The 13,952-nt window shown below is 43.6% G+C and overlaps 1 protein-coding gene across 1 annotated transcript in view; it reads left to right on the forward strand.

Moving 5' to 3' along the window:
- The window catches only part of LOC310758766 (ATP-binding cassette sub-family G member 8-like), a 71,871-nt gene extending 58,438 nt beyond the window's left edge, over positions 1 to 13,433 (forward strand). The window contains exons 14-24 of the mRNA XM_083605699.1: positions 498 to 654; positions 1,042 to 1,280; positions 2,803 to 2,935; positions 4,592 to 4,861; positions 6,726 to 6,888; positions 6,996 to 7,091; positions 7,816 to 8,012; positions 8,210 to 8,286; positions 9,297 to 9,564; positions 10,016 to 10,143; positions 13,134 to 13,433. Of these exons, the coding sequence (XP_083461825.1) occupies positions 498 to 654; positions 1,042 to 1,280; positions 2,803 to 2,935; positions 4,592 to 4,861; positions 6,726 to 6,888; positions 6,996 to 7,091; positions 7,816 to 8,012; positions 8,210 to 8,286; positions 9,297 to 9,564; positions 10,016 to 10,143; positions 13,134 to 13,274 (1,869 nt within the window). The 3' untranslated portion in view covers positions 13,275 to 13,433. The remainder of the gene's footprint in view (positions 1 to 497; positions 655 to 1,041; positions 1,281 to 2,802; positions 2,936 to 4,591; positions 4,862 to 6,725; positions 6,889 to 6,995; positions 7,092 to 7,815; positions 8,013 to 8,209; positions 8,287 to 9,296; positions 9,565 to 10,015; positions 10,144 to 13,133) is intronic.
- The last annotated feature ends 519 nt before the right edge of the window (positions 13,434 to 13,952 follow it).

Genomic DNA, 13,952 nt, shown 5'->3' on the forward strand with positions numbered 1-13,952 from the left:
GCAGGGATTAATATCTGCCAGTGCTCTTGCAAACATGCTGGAAGATAGAAGCAGGCTTATTTCTTAGTAACAATTGTATTATATCTCCGCAAAGAGTTAGGGACTTACACTGCAATCTTGAGCATCGGAAGTAAGTCTTATTGCATTCAATAGAACTTACAGCTAGATAAGAGTCCATCCTTGCTTTTTAATAAAATTAAGGTTAAGCATTTAGCATGATGGATATTTCTGTGGCTGCAGTCCTGACCATCACACCTGGAATTTCACTTGGAAAAGCACTGAGTTGGGATTTGAATTTAGATATTGGTGGGTTAAAATACTGTCCAATAGACCTCCACAGCTCTAGACTTGTTAGAAATTACAGTGAATTCCCCCTTATTTTATTTGAAGCATTCTTACTCTACTTTAAAGCCTTCTAGAGCAATTGACAAATCATCATCATCATCATCAAACGTCAGGCATTTCTACTTAACGAAAACACCATTCATCTTTCATAGGTTAATATGGCCTCACAGATTCCCTGGTATGAGAAACTAGCGGAGCTGAAAATTCCTTGGAAGTGCGGCCTAGACTCCGATTCCCATGTGGCAGCTATACAAAATATGAGTTTTAAAGTCAAAAGTGGGCGGATGCTGGCTCTCATAGAGAGCTCTGGTAAGAATTAAATCCCTTTTTAAACTGCTCAGTCTCAGCATTTGTTTGCTATATTTTCAAAGACAATAAAAGAAGGGTGGCCCTACTATTGAGCAGAGTGAGGCAGCTACCTCAGATGGAGGACAGACAGCCCGTAAGGCAGCCTGGGGTCTTCAAGTTCAGTGGAGAACACTTCCCATTACCACTGTCAAAGTAAGATTCAGCTGCCGCCAGTCTAACTACCTTCTGTACAAATAATTTAGATTTGAACAGATCAGAAAATGTGATGAAATTCACATGGCTGTCGTAACCAGACAGGCCCCCAGATTGATATATGCTTTGGGGTGAAGAACCTGAAGCAACTGTTCTCCCGTAGCTACTTAACATCTGGACCTGTTATATTTGCAGCTTGCGGAAAGACGTCTTTGTTTGACGTGATTACCTGCAGGGACCACGGAGGCAAAATTACGTCAGGTGAAATCTTGATAAATGGAAAACCCTGCACTCGCCAGCTGGCAAAGAAATGCATTGCCCACGTACGGCAAGACGACAGACTGCTACCCAACCTGACAGTCAGAGAAACACTATTGTTCATTGCAAAATTGCGTCTCCCCAAGATGTTTTCAGATTCACAAAGAGAAAAAAGGGTAATTAGAATGAAAATTAAGTTGTCAAGAATGTATTTAATAACATTAGCTAAGTGGCTGTATGAGTTGTTTGGATAAAGAAAAGCTAATCTGAATGTGATTATTCATCTTCTTTTCTTCAATCAATGATAGAGCATGTTTTACCTAATATCTCCTCTTTGTGGATGGCTTGCAATTTTACTTTGTTTTGTGCTCTTTGATGGAAAAGTATGAATTGGCACATTGTCATGCCAAGTGCTTGTCTAACTCTAGAGAGGCATAGATGGGAAAAGAAATGCCTTGATAGAAAAGTCGATTCTTTAAAATGCAAATGGCTACTGACTGTGTGGGGTAGAGGGCAGGATCGGCCCTAGCAATGTTGGTGCCTGAGGCAAAAATTCCAAGCTTGCTTCCACACTACAGTCCTTCAGTGCTGCAGAGTCATTGCTTCTCAATTACCTGGAAACAAAGGGCAACATACAACGTAGTGCCAAGATGAACACTCCGTTAGTGCAAGGATTTATCCTTGTGCAACGTAGCATTCTCTCCTGTGCCTCCCAATCTGTTCTGTAGTTCCCTCCAACCTTCTCCAGAAGATTTGGGGACTCTGCAGGAGAGCAGGGAGGAAATCCCATTGCACCCTTGTGCTAGTGCAACTAATCAGTCCAATACAGCCCCAAATTACAAGCAGAAGGAAAGCAATGCTGAACTAAAGGCCCGTCTAGTTCAGCTTCCTGTTTCCCAGAGTGGTCAAGCAGATCCTTCTGAGAACTCTGTAAGCAGGACATGATGGAGATAATATTCAGGAGGCATCTTTCCAAAATTAAAGCGGTGTTTCTGCACAGAACTTTATATAAGCCAGAAGCAAGCAGCTCACTAGGTGGTAGCTAGCTACTACGCTAGCTTCCCAGGAGGTGGGTCGTTCTTGCTTACTGGGAGGGAGAGGCAAGGCAGTGGAAAGGTCAGCGCAGTGCAAACACACTGGTAGGAATGCTGGATTTAGTTATCACGGTGCATTTGCACTGTGTCAACCACCGTACCCTTTCTCGGCAAGCCACTGCTGAGTATAGCATTGTATTCTACAGCTAGGGCTTTTTTTCAGCTAGGTACTTCTTTTCTTTACTGAGGTTCCTGCTTGCACCTTAAAAGGTAACACATAGGGCTTTTTTCAGACAGAACTTGCCAGAACACAGTTCCGGCACCTCTCAGGTGGGCACTGTAACCATTATAAAAGAACAATGGAGGCGTTCATAGTGAGTTCCAGCACCACTTTTTCTAGAAAAACAGCCGTCTATGTACAGCAATGCCCGTTCCATGGACAAGATCCTTCTATAACAGGCACCCCCAAACTTGGCCCTCCAGATGTTTGGGGACTACAATTCCCATCATCCCTGACCACTGGTGCTGTTAGCTAGGGATGATGGGAGTTGTAGTCCCAAAACATCTGGAGGGCCGAGTTTGGGGGTGTCTGTTCTATGATGTTTATTTGCAAATGGCATTCCACAGTACTGCTATGAACACTGTCCTCTCATTAATTCTTCAGGTAGAAGACGTTATAGCAGAACTGAGATTGCGGCAATGTGCGAACACAATTGTAGGGAACGAATACATCCGTGGTGTTTCTGGCGGGGAGAGAAGACGAGTGAGCATTGGGGTCCAACTGTTGTGGAATCCTGGTAAGAACATCCAAAAGCATCTCTGCTGTGCTTCTTTCCCAGGGCTGTGCTTTGGGTGTTGAATAAAGGAGGGTGCTGACATAGCTGTGGGTGAATATGGGTGGCTACCTGCCCCACAATGTTCTCTCTTAGCTTTCAAGTGTATGACTCACATAAGGAACTGTAGCATCTGGCCGCAAAGACATTTTACTGTGTCTTTGTTACTCTGAATTTTCAGATACCTGCAGGGGCAAGGGAAATGAGTAGCTCTACAAATGGTCCTTGATTTTCAGGTGGGCACATCATAAAGTTGTTGGTGGCCAGAAATACCTGTTCACCAGTGTTTTATCCAGGCAACTGGAATGAGTGCATGTGTTTAATTTCCAGTGGGGTGAGGGCCTTGGCAGTGGTGGAGCTTCATGCTCCAGCACCGGGGGGGGGGGCTGGTGCGCATTCCAGGGGCAGGGCGTGCCACCTGCAGGGGTGTGGTGTCCAGCGCGGGAGGGGGGTATCAGTGATGGCCCCCCACCGGGATCACCCTGCTGGGGTGGTGCGCTCCCCCCGCACTCCTCTTCCTCTGCCAGTTGGCCTAGGAGGCTTGCGCCCATGCCCTGGCTGAATGTGGGATCAGGGTGCATAGCACCACAAGAAAAAGATGCTTCACAGCTATGACCATTTTCTTAGGTTTAGATTATGTTTGCACAGAAGAGAGCAAGCTTCCCTCTTCAAACCTTTGTCCCAACACAAGAGGGGTGGGGCAACTGAGGATGTGATGACAGCAAGCAGGGCCCCCATTCTGCCCCCTCTCTGGACTGTAATCTCATGTTGGTAGAGCATGAGACTCTTGATCTCAGGGTTGTGGGTTTGAGACCCACGTTGGGCCAAAGATTCTTGCATTGCATTGCAGGGCGTTGGACTAGATAGGATCCCTTCTAACTCTACTATTCTATGGTTCTAAAGGGTAAAGGGACCCCTGACCATTAGGTCCAGTCGTGGCCGACTCTGGGGTTGCAGCGCTCATCTCGCTTTATTGGCCAAGGGAGCAGGCGTACAGCTTCCAGGTCATGTGGCCATCATGACTAAGCCGCTTCTGGCGAACCAGAGCAGTGCACAGAAATGCCGTTTACCTTCCCGCCGGAGCGGTACCTATTTATCTACTTGCACTTTGACGTGCTTTTGAACTGCTAGGTTGGCAGGAGCTGGGACCGAACAATGGGAGCTCACCCAGTCACGGGGATTCGAACCGCTGACCTTCTGATTGGCAAGCCCTAGGCTCTGTGGTTTAGACCACAGCGCCACCCACGTCCCTATGAATGCCTAAATATTGTGTGTGTCGTATGCATTTCAGGCATAATCTTTTGCTTTCCAGACGTTGTTGGATTACAACTCCCATTGCTTCCTCTCAGCTCCCGCCAGGATGGCCAATGATTAGGGATGATGGGAATTGTTGTCCAGCAACCTCAGGAGGGCAAGCAGTTGACAAAACTTCTGTTTTTCCTCATTAATACATTAACTCATTCATCATTAATTTGTCTCTGAAAAATAATCTGCCTGGATAAATTGCTGGAATAGGCCACCAAGCTATGTAAAAACATATTTAGGATGAAGGTGAAAGCTACCAACCTAATCAGATACATACAGAACCCACTGCAATTAACTTTCCTTCCTCTTTGGCAGGAATCTTGATTCTCAATGATCCCACAGCTGGGCTGGACAGCTTTACTGCCCACAACCTAGTAATACTGCTGTCTAGGCTAGCAAGAGGAAATAGATTAGTTCTTCTGTCAGTTCACCAGCCAAGATCGGATATCTTCCAGCTTTTTGATTTGGTTCTCTTGATGACATCCGGACTCACAGTCTACTCTGGTGCCGCCCAAGACATGGTCCAATACTTCACACAAATGGGATATCCTTGTCCAACATACAGCAATCCTGCAGATTTCTATGGTTGGTACAATAAGTGCTTCTGGGAAAGTTATGATTTGTTTAAACTGAGGGTTTGCAGGTAGCCAGTGATGATCAGATTATGTTGTCTGATTAGGAGCTAATGACTAGAAAACTCTCCCCTCTACCTTTGGAAGTGGCAATGGGAAAGGCAGAAAAACAATACCAAAGTTTGATTTGGGGGCAGCCCTAGTGCCAGCAATAGGCCAGATCGGGTACTGGCCAAGGAGCCCAGAAGTTTAGAAAGGCCCATCACTGTCCCAAAGCAAGATGCTTTTCAGTGGCAGCCGGCTGTACCATTTGAATGGGAGCCAAGGTCAGTTCTCATCTACTATGTTCATCTGCCATTTTAAGTTACCCTCCCCCAACAAAAAAACCCACCTCTACAACCTGTTTTCCAATATCTATAATCCAGGTAGACCTATAGACTTATAGTTCCCCTGTGCCACCACAAGCAGAATTTGGCCTGCCCTGGTTGGGGGGGTGGGGCTGGGAAGGTGGAGGCTCATAGCTGGCATCATACAAAGGACCCCCTGAAGTTTGACACCAGACCAGTTTGGAAGACAGAGACAGATAGAGACAGAAGGACAAGTTGTTTAAAAGGGATGCAGTTATGCAATGCAACAACCACTCTCTTAGAGCAGGCCTAGGCAAACTCCAGCCCTCCAGATGTTTGGGACTACAATTCCCATCATTCCTAGCTAACAGGACCAGTTGTCAGGGATGGTGGGAATTGTAGTCCCAAACATCTGGAGGGCCGGAGTTTGCTTATGCCTGTTTTAGAGAAGGGTTAACAGTGGTGCTCTAGCCCCAATAATCTGCTTGTTTAGTTATAGAGAAAACAAACACCACATTTTAAAGAAGGTTACAGATAGGTAGCCGTGTTGGTCTGCCATAATCAAAACAAAAAAAATTTTTTCCTTCCAGTAGCACCTTAAAGACCAACTAAGTTAGTTCTTGGTATGAGCTATCGTGTGCATGCACACTTCTTCAGATGGTCAGATGGTCTGAAGAAGTGTGCATGCACACGATAGCTCATACCAAGAACTAACTTAGTTGGTCTTTAAGGTGCTACTGGAAGGAAATTTTTTTTTTTTGTTAAAGAAGGATTAGAGTAAACTACTAGTAGACCACTAGTAGATTACAATCCCCATCATCCCTACTTGTCATATATTGGCTGAGGCTGATGGGAGCTGTAGTCTATAGCATCTGCCAAAGAACTACATTGGCTACCACTGGGTTAAACATTACAAAAAAATTCATGATGGCCTCTTCAAGGGTGGAACAGACTGCAAGAGAAGCTGGCAGCCTCTCCTTTGTCAGAGTTTACTAAAAGACAAACAATAAGTTCTTTAAATACTTTATTAGTAGCAGGAGAGCAGCTGGGGAGGCTGTTAGACCCTTGGATGACAAGGCAGTCTAATGTATGCTAAAGGAGGACAAGGAGATTGTAGAGAAGCTGGATGAATTATTTGCATCAGTCTCCACAGCAGAAGGGAGTAAGCGTCCAAATACCAGGTGTTGGAAATCACAGGAGCAGAGAAAGCTCTTGAGCTCAGGTCCCATTTGCAGGCTTCCCATATACATCTGGGTGGCAACTGTGAGAACAGGATTTGATGGACCACTGGCTTGATCCAGCAGGATCTTAGTGTTTCTGGATGGTCACCTATCAGGGATGCCGTTATCTGTGGGCACTTCATTAGACGCATGAAGTGCAATCCTAAATTGACAGGCAGGGAATTTAAACAGAATTGGAAGATAGGATTCAATTACCTCTGAAAAGATAAACATAAATTCAGATACGAAGCTGAAAACACCGAACAGCATGTGTGGGTTATATGATCTTACTCAGGATCCTGTCTTACAGTTGATTTGATCAGCATCGAGAGGCAGAGTGAAGAAAAGGAGATGGAAAGCAAGCAAAGGGCTCGCTCACTTGCTGCCATGTTTCATGAAAACATTAAAAACGTGGATGACCGCTTATGGAAAAGCAAACCAAGAGACAACATGGTCACTGTTTCTGCACAGAGGTAAAAACAAGAGCCGTTAAGAGCTTTGATGGCAGTATAACAAGGCAGTATATAAAGAAATTGGTTTCAGAATAAACCCATCTCCCGTTTCTGTCCATTTTTGACAGCTCTACTACGTTCATTTTGGAGGAGAAAATTACTGTGAACTCTCATTCGGCCGATCAGTTGCCTGGGTGGTTACAGCAGTTCACTGTTTTGCTAAGGTAATGTTGTTTCAAGCCTGGTAAGATTGCAAATATCAGACTGGATTATTATTATTATTATTATTATTATTATTATTATTATTAATTCAATTTATACACTGCCCTATACCCGGAGGTCTCAGGGCAGTTCACAACAAGACCACAACATATAAAATCAAACCAAAAGCAATAACCCAATAACCTCCAAAAAAAGCCACATTCTAAAAGGGTGTTGGATGTCAATAAGATCAACCAAAGGCCTGGTTAAAAAGGAACACTTTTGCCTGGCCCCTAAAGGTGTATAATGAAGGTGCCAGGTGAACTTCCCTGGGAAGAGCATTCCATAGACAGGGAGCCACTGCAGAGAAGGCCCTTTCTAGTTGGTATACCTATTTAATTCCTGCACTGTATCAGTATCAGACATGAACATCTAACATGGTTAATGTACACTTCCTCCAAGATTGATGGCATTGTTAGTTATGGATATGGATGAATCGTCCTCACCTTGTGTCCTAGGGCCAAGATCATAGGGATCTGGTTGGTTGCAGCAGCTAGAAATACAGGTGGAGTCTATTTAGGTCCAAAAGCACAAACTTAACCTATTAATCATGCTGTCAGACAGCAGAGGCCTCCCCAAGGCATCTAAGGTGGGCATCATTCATTGTGGTAGCCGTAGATATGTTCTCCATCCTGAAGTGAGGAGATAATTTAGGCTCAGAGTTGATAATGTTATTTCTTTTTGTAGCCGCCAGATCTCCAATGATTTCCGAGATCTCTCAGCATTGCTGATCCGTGGATTTGAGACTCTTCTAATGTCGTTGTTAATGGGATTCCTATATTATGGTCATGAGAAAAATCTGTCTATTCCGGATGTATCGGCACTTCTGTTTATGCTAGGAGCTCTGATTCCTTACCTTGTGGTTGTTGAAACTGTAACAAAATGTAAGTTTTACAGCGTTAAGAGTTTTAGAAGGTTTTTTTTTTAAGGTTTTAATTTTTTTAAAAAAGACATTTGAAAAAGAAGTTTTTAAGAGGTTTTAAAAATTCAGAAAGCAATAGCAATGTTAATAAATAAATAAAAATGGCAGCCTGCCATTCTAACAAGAAACACAATGGTTTATTTCTGCTTTCTGCTATAGGCCATTCTGAAAAAGCTGTACTGTATCAGGATTTTGAGGATGGGCTGTATCCTGTTAGCCCATATTTCTCCGCCAAGGTAATTGGCTTCCATTGTAGCAAGATGGCTTCCAATCCCCTCTGATCTCTTGGAAATGCTTCTGGGACATAGGGAGCCATGGACCACCATTTGAGAAGCACTGAACTATTAACTCTAGGAAAGATGATGATTAATTGTAGAATGAAAGCCAGTAATGGGTTGATGTTGTGCTGTAAGGACAGTGTTTTGTTTTGTTTTGTTAATGTTTTGTTAGTGTCCCAAAGAAGAGTCCCAAAATGCAAGCAGCTGTGCTGATCCATATAACTAAATATATAAATGCAGCCCCCTCCTGCCCCCACCGCTTGAAAGAGCAGCATTATGTAGGATAATACCCAGTTAATTAAGATCAGGGGACAGTCACAGAAAAAGGTGCATATAGAATCAATTCACATTGTAAAACACCTTGAGCTTTAACAAATGATCTTTAGCCAGCTGAAATGCAGCTTTTAAACAGTATTGCAATATATGTCTTACCAGTACTATTTTTCTAGAAAAAGAGGTGCCGGAACTCACCATGAACACCTCCCTTGTTCTCTTATAATGGCAATGGCAGACACCTGAGAGGTGCCGGAACTGCGTTCTGGCAAGTTCTGTCTGAAAAAAGCCCTGTGTGTTACCTTTTAAGGTGCAAGCAGGAACCTCAGCAAAGAAAAGAAGTACCTAGCCCTCGCTTAATTTTCCCCCTCTGTCTCTGATTTCTCCTTTGCTGATCTGTTCCAAACAAAAAGAAACAACAGAAGTCTCTTGACCAGCTCATACACTTGCCACATGGAAAATCTACCCATTATCCTGGCACCACCCTGGCAGATGATGGCAATGCTCCTGATCTGAAAAAAGTAAAATGCCAGGACCTCTCTTCCATGTGTTCCCCCTCCATTGTCCCATCAAAATCCAGCATTAGAAAGTTAGAGAAGCAATATTTATGTCACAATATTTTTTTTTGGCCTCATATATGGAATAAATTGGTGGGTGTTCCCCTCAAGGTCAATGGTGTTTCCTTTCTCAAACAGGTTTTAGGAGAACTTCCAGAACAGTTCTTCCTAATGATAGTTTATGGGGTTCCTACCTACTGGCTAGCAAACCTCCGTCCCGAACTGGAATGTTTCTTCCTTATGCTGCTGCTGCTTATGCTAGTCACTTTCTGCGCTCGGACCATGACAATGTGGATGTCTGCAATGCTGCCAACATTTCATATCTCGGCCTTCATTGCCAATATTCTGTACACAATGTTTATGATGAGCGGAGGCTTCTTCATAAGCTTGGAAAACCTGTGGACAGGTAAGCTGGAAACACCAGGCAGCTGACAAGCAGAAAGCTACATGCACAGGAGCAGAGGAAGCAATGGAATGCCATATTTCACGGGTGGAAAACCATTTAAGCATTTATACGACTTTCCGTAGATATCTGAAGGCAGGCCTGTATCAGGAAGCTTTCTGGTGTTCCATTATCTTTTATATTCTGTTGGCAGCCACCCAGAGTGACCGGGACAAAAGATGGATGGGGTATAAGTAATAAATTAATATTTATCTCTTCTGGACAACTTTCTGGGGGTCACATGCTATCATACCCATCAACTGCACCGTAAAAAACGGGACATCCTGTTTTTCCTGCGAGAGCATGGCAGCCATTTTGGGCACCACGCTCTTGTGCAATTTCGGGCAAAGATCTTGCTTCTTTGGGTCCACGATCTGTGTTGAATTAGGCTCCCTTTGCTTCCCTCTTTTTCCAGTTCCAACTTGGATTTCCAAAGTATCTTTTGTCAGGTGGAGTTTTGAAGGAGTAATGCAAGTTCAATTTAGAGGACGCACTTACCCAATGACTTTTGGCAATATCACCTATCCAGTTCCTGGAAAACTAGTAAGTCACTTCTTTCTAGGTAACATTTCTCATGAATATAGCTATTCAAATATTATGCGCACGAGTTAATCACAATTTTGGGTTAGTGTTGCACACACCCACAACTTACATGCATTTAACTTGTGCACATTCAGCTTCATGCATGTTGCAAAAAAAGAAATTTAAAAGGGTGGAAAGGGGACACAGTTCCAGGAGAAATGACTTTGGCAATTCCCACCTGCCATTGAACTCAATGGGTTCTGGGGTTCTGACTATACGGTAAGTCTGCTACTTGCACAAGGGTTCGGTTCTGGGAACTGTGCCCCAAAGCAAAAACACATAAAGACAGGAGGGCCCCCTAAAAAAACCAAACTGCTCCTCTCATTCTCAAACCACCTCCATTTGCTCAGATCACCTTCCCCTTGCTCTCAGACCACTTTGCTTGCTCTCCGTGCTCTTGTCAGTCCCTATCTCACTCTCCAACTCTCTGACAACGCCCAAATGCTCTCCCAGGGTGAGTGCAATGGCTGATGGGATTGCCAACTCTTGTTTCCCACCCTTCTGCCGCTGTCTGACATTTTTCCCCCATTGCGTATTTTGATTTCCCCCACATTTCTCCAGATTATTTATTTATTTATTGACCACGTAAGGTTGCAATCACATAAGAAAAAATGAGCATAAGTTGCAGGCTTACTGTACACAATTTTGGCTTTAGGTCTGACCCCTGGAACGTAACCCCTGTGCAGGTTGTAGACTTGCTGTACACAGACACACACACAGAGGACTCTGGATTTGTACCTTTTATATTTATTTATTTCATTTTATTATATTTTTATTGATTTTCCAATATCGATCCAATAGCAGCCTCATTATAGCAATACCAATTTTATCCAATTAATACAATTATTAATGCCGATTGTTTTATTGATTTTAAACTATGAAACACCAAGAGGCCTCTGTTGATAAGCCAGTATGGAATTGCCTAATGAAAGGCAATTAGTCTTACTGAGCACTAGGGGACGTTCATCTTTCTACAACACCCTACAATTCTAAACAGATGCATCTGGGCACAAGTCCCCCTGACTATAGGTTGGTGGCAAGAATGCAGCTTCAGAGGAGCTCCACTCCGTGGCCATTCAAGAGGACTGCAAAGGAACTGCCTCTCAGCACCCATCAGCTGCTAGGCACTGACAGTGTTTCCCCAAAGAAGCTGGCTCTGGTTGCTGAGAAGAAGCCCCTTTGAGGTCCGTTTCTGCTCCCTCTCAGCATCGAACCCGTAGCGCTTTTGAAAAAGTGCTGCCAGCACCCACCAGCTGATTGGCTCTGGTCGTGCCCCTTTGAAGTTGCACACTCTCACTGACCATCATCTGATCGGTGCTGAGAACAGTCAATTCAGCTGCACAGGAGTTTTGCAGGAGGGGATATTTTTTGGAGGGGGGGGGTGCAAGGTCATGGCACCTTCCCTCAATTCACAATATGTACAGTGGTACCAAACTGCGGGAGGCAGCGGAAGACAGGAGTGCCTGGCGTTCTCTGGTCGATGGGGTCACGAAGAGTTGGACACGACTAAACGACTAAACAGCAACAACAGTGGTACCTCGGTTTTCAAATGCCTCCGTTGACAAACATTTTGGTTTTCAAACGTCATAAACCTGGAAGTAAATGCTTCGGTTTTTGAACATGCCTCGGAAGTTGAACATGTTTCACGGCTTCCGCTGAGTGTAAGATCCTGAGGCCTAGCTTTCGGCTGTTGAGTTTTCGGTTTTCAAATGTTTCAGAACTCAAACGGTCTTCCAGAATGAATTATATTCGGAAACCAAGGTACCACTGTATATGTATATATGTTTGTGTGTAAGCTATAGTATTTCTTTAAATTATCTGATAAAGGCTTCCATTCTTCAACAAAACAATCATCACCAAGTTCTCTTATTTTAGCTGTTAACGTTGCTGATTCAACATAGTCCATCAGTTTGGTTATCCATTCTTCTTTGGTGGGAACTTCTTCATCTTTCCATTTCTGAGTGTAAAGAATACAATATATATTCCTAGCAAGCCCCATTCACACAACCGAGACTCTTCAGTCATGGCTGGCAGCTGGGGTGTGGGTAACTTTCAACTTGGAGCCTCTAGCTATTTTTCTTTAATCTCCTGTGCCTGCTCGTGTTTTGTTGTGGCTGCGATTGTCAAACGAGGGATGATGGGGAAAATTTGGAGGGATGGTTGTTTTGTTAAAGAAGGAATAATTCCCTTCTACACACCTCAGCTGTGAATTTGCTGGAAAACAATGTTTAGAAATTGCACTGCACCACCTCTCAAATGATGCTCATGCACTCATCAAGAGAGTTGTCACAGTTCTTGCAATGACAGACAGTCGTAACTGAAGAGCCTCTTATCTGAACTTTATAGATAGCTTCCGCAAACCGTGGACACAAAGAGAAACAAGAGCAATGTCAAAAGGAGAATGGGTTTGCTTCTTTCCTGGAATGTATATGGAAGAAATTTTAAAACAGGATGGGGCAGCATTTAATTCAGTAGTTACTGGGGCCTATTGAGACTGGTAGGGCGTAAGGCAGGAGGCCAACAGTGGATGGCGCCAGAGCAAAGACAACTAATTCTCCTTTTCTCCACATCCTCCTCCCTGCTGAGTTCTACAAGTACCAAAGAGCAAAGGTGTTTATACCAGCTTATACCAACTCAGACCATTGATCCATCTAGCTCAGTGTTGTCTATGCTGCCTTATAGAAGCTCTCCAAAATTTTCGACCGGGGACAAATCTGGAGACTGGACCTGAGATCTTCTATATGCAAAGCAGATGCTCCACCACTGAGCTGTAATACAGACATACTCCTCTCAGAACAAATAATGGTTTCATCTTCAGATCTACTGTTTCGCTCGCATGCACATTTAGACATTTAATTAATTGATTGAAACTCACTTATGAGTAAACAATTACAATTTATTTAACTGGAATTCAAACTGGTTGATTTAATTGGAATTTGATTGACTTACAGGTACTCCAGTCACTGGATTTAGACCTCCAGCCCCACTACGCAATTTACCTCATCTTGGTCAGTATTTCCACCACCTTCTTGGTTTTATACTACTTATCTCTCCGGTTCATCAAGCAGAAATCAAACCAGGACTGGCAATAATAACATGACATCATTGATCACGGTGGCAGGAGTCAAAGCAGGAGAGAGAGCGTTCGCACGGGTCCATATTAAAAGCCAGATCTAACTCTTGCAATAAAGGCAACACTTAAAATGGTCCACAAACTCTTGTTTGTGTTTATTAAAACGCTGCAAATATTATTATTTTTGCCTTAATTGGTCTCAGCAGTGCAGTGATTTGGATAAGCCACCAGATGGCAGCAAAATACAGCGGGTTAAAATGCTGAATTTATGTCCCTGCCACATTCTTCTTGTAGCAGGGAATGAAGGAAGCCAGTTGTTGAGTCAAGTCTTCAGGACTAGATGACATAGATAGTTGTGTCACTGGTAAGATCTGTGTGGTTTACATATAGAAGCATTTTTTTCAGAGAATGGGGTGCTATTCTAAATGCTTCTCAATAAGTCACAAAGAAATACATCTCTTATCTTTAAACTCTGACACCTCCAGATATTAGACAACAGCTCCCATCCTTCTATGATGCCTTTGGGCTGATGTGCGTTGGAATCAAGCTCTGGAGGCTTAGAGGCCTAGTCACATCTGCCCTATATAAATCAACTGTGTCAAAGGATGCCAATATAAGATCTAATCAATAATCCTTATTTGTATTTCTTTTGGATAACATGGAGAATTGAGCAGACCCTTTCTAGGAAGAGTTACAG

Source organism: Podarcis filfolensis, assembly GCF_964270895.1.
Source record: "Podarcis filfolensis genome assembly, chromosome: 3".
Classification (NCBI taxonomy): Eukaryota; Metazoa; Chordata; class Lepidosauria; order Squamata; family Lacertidae; genus Podarcis; species Podarcis filfolensis.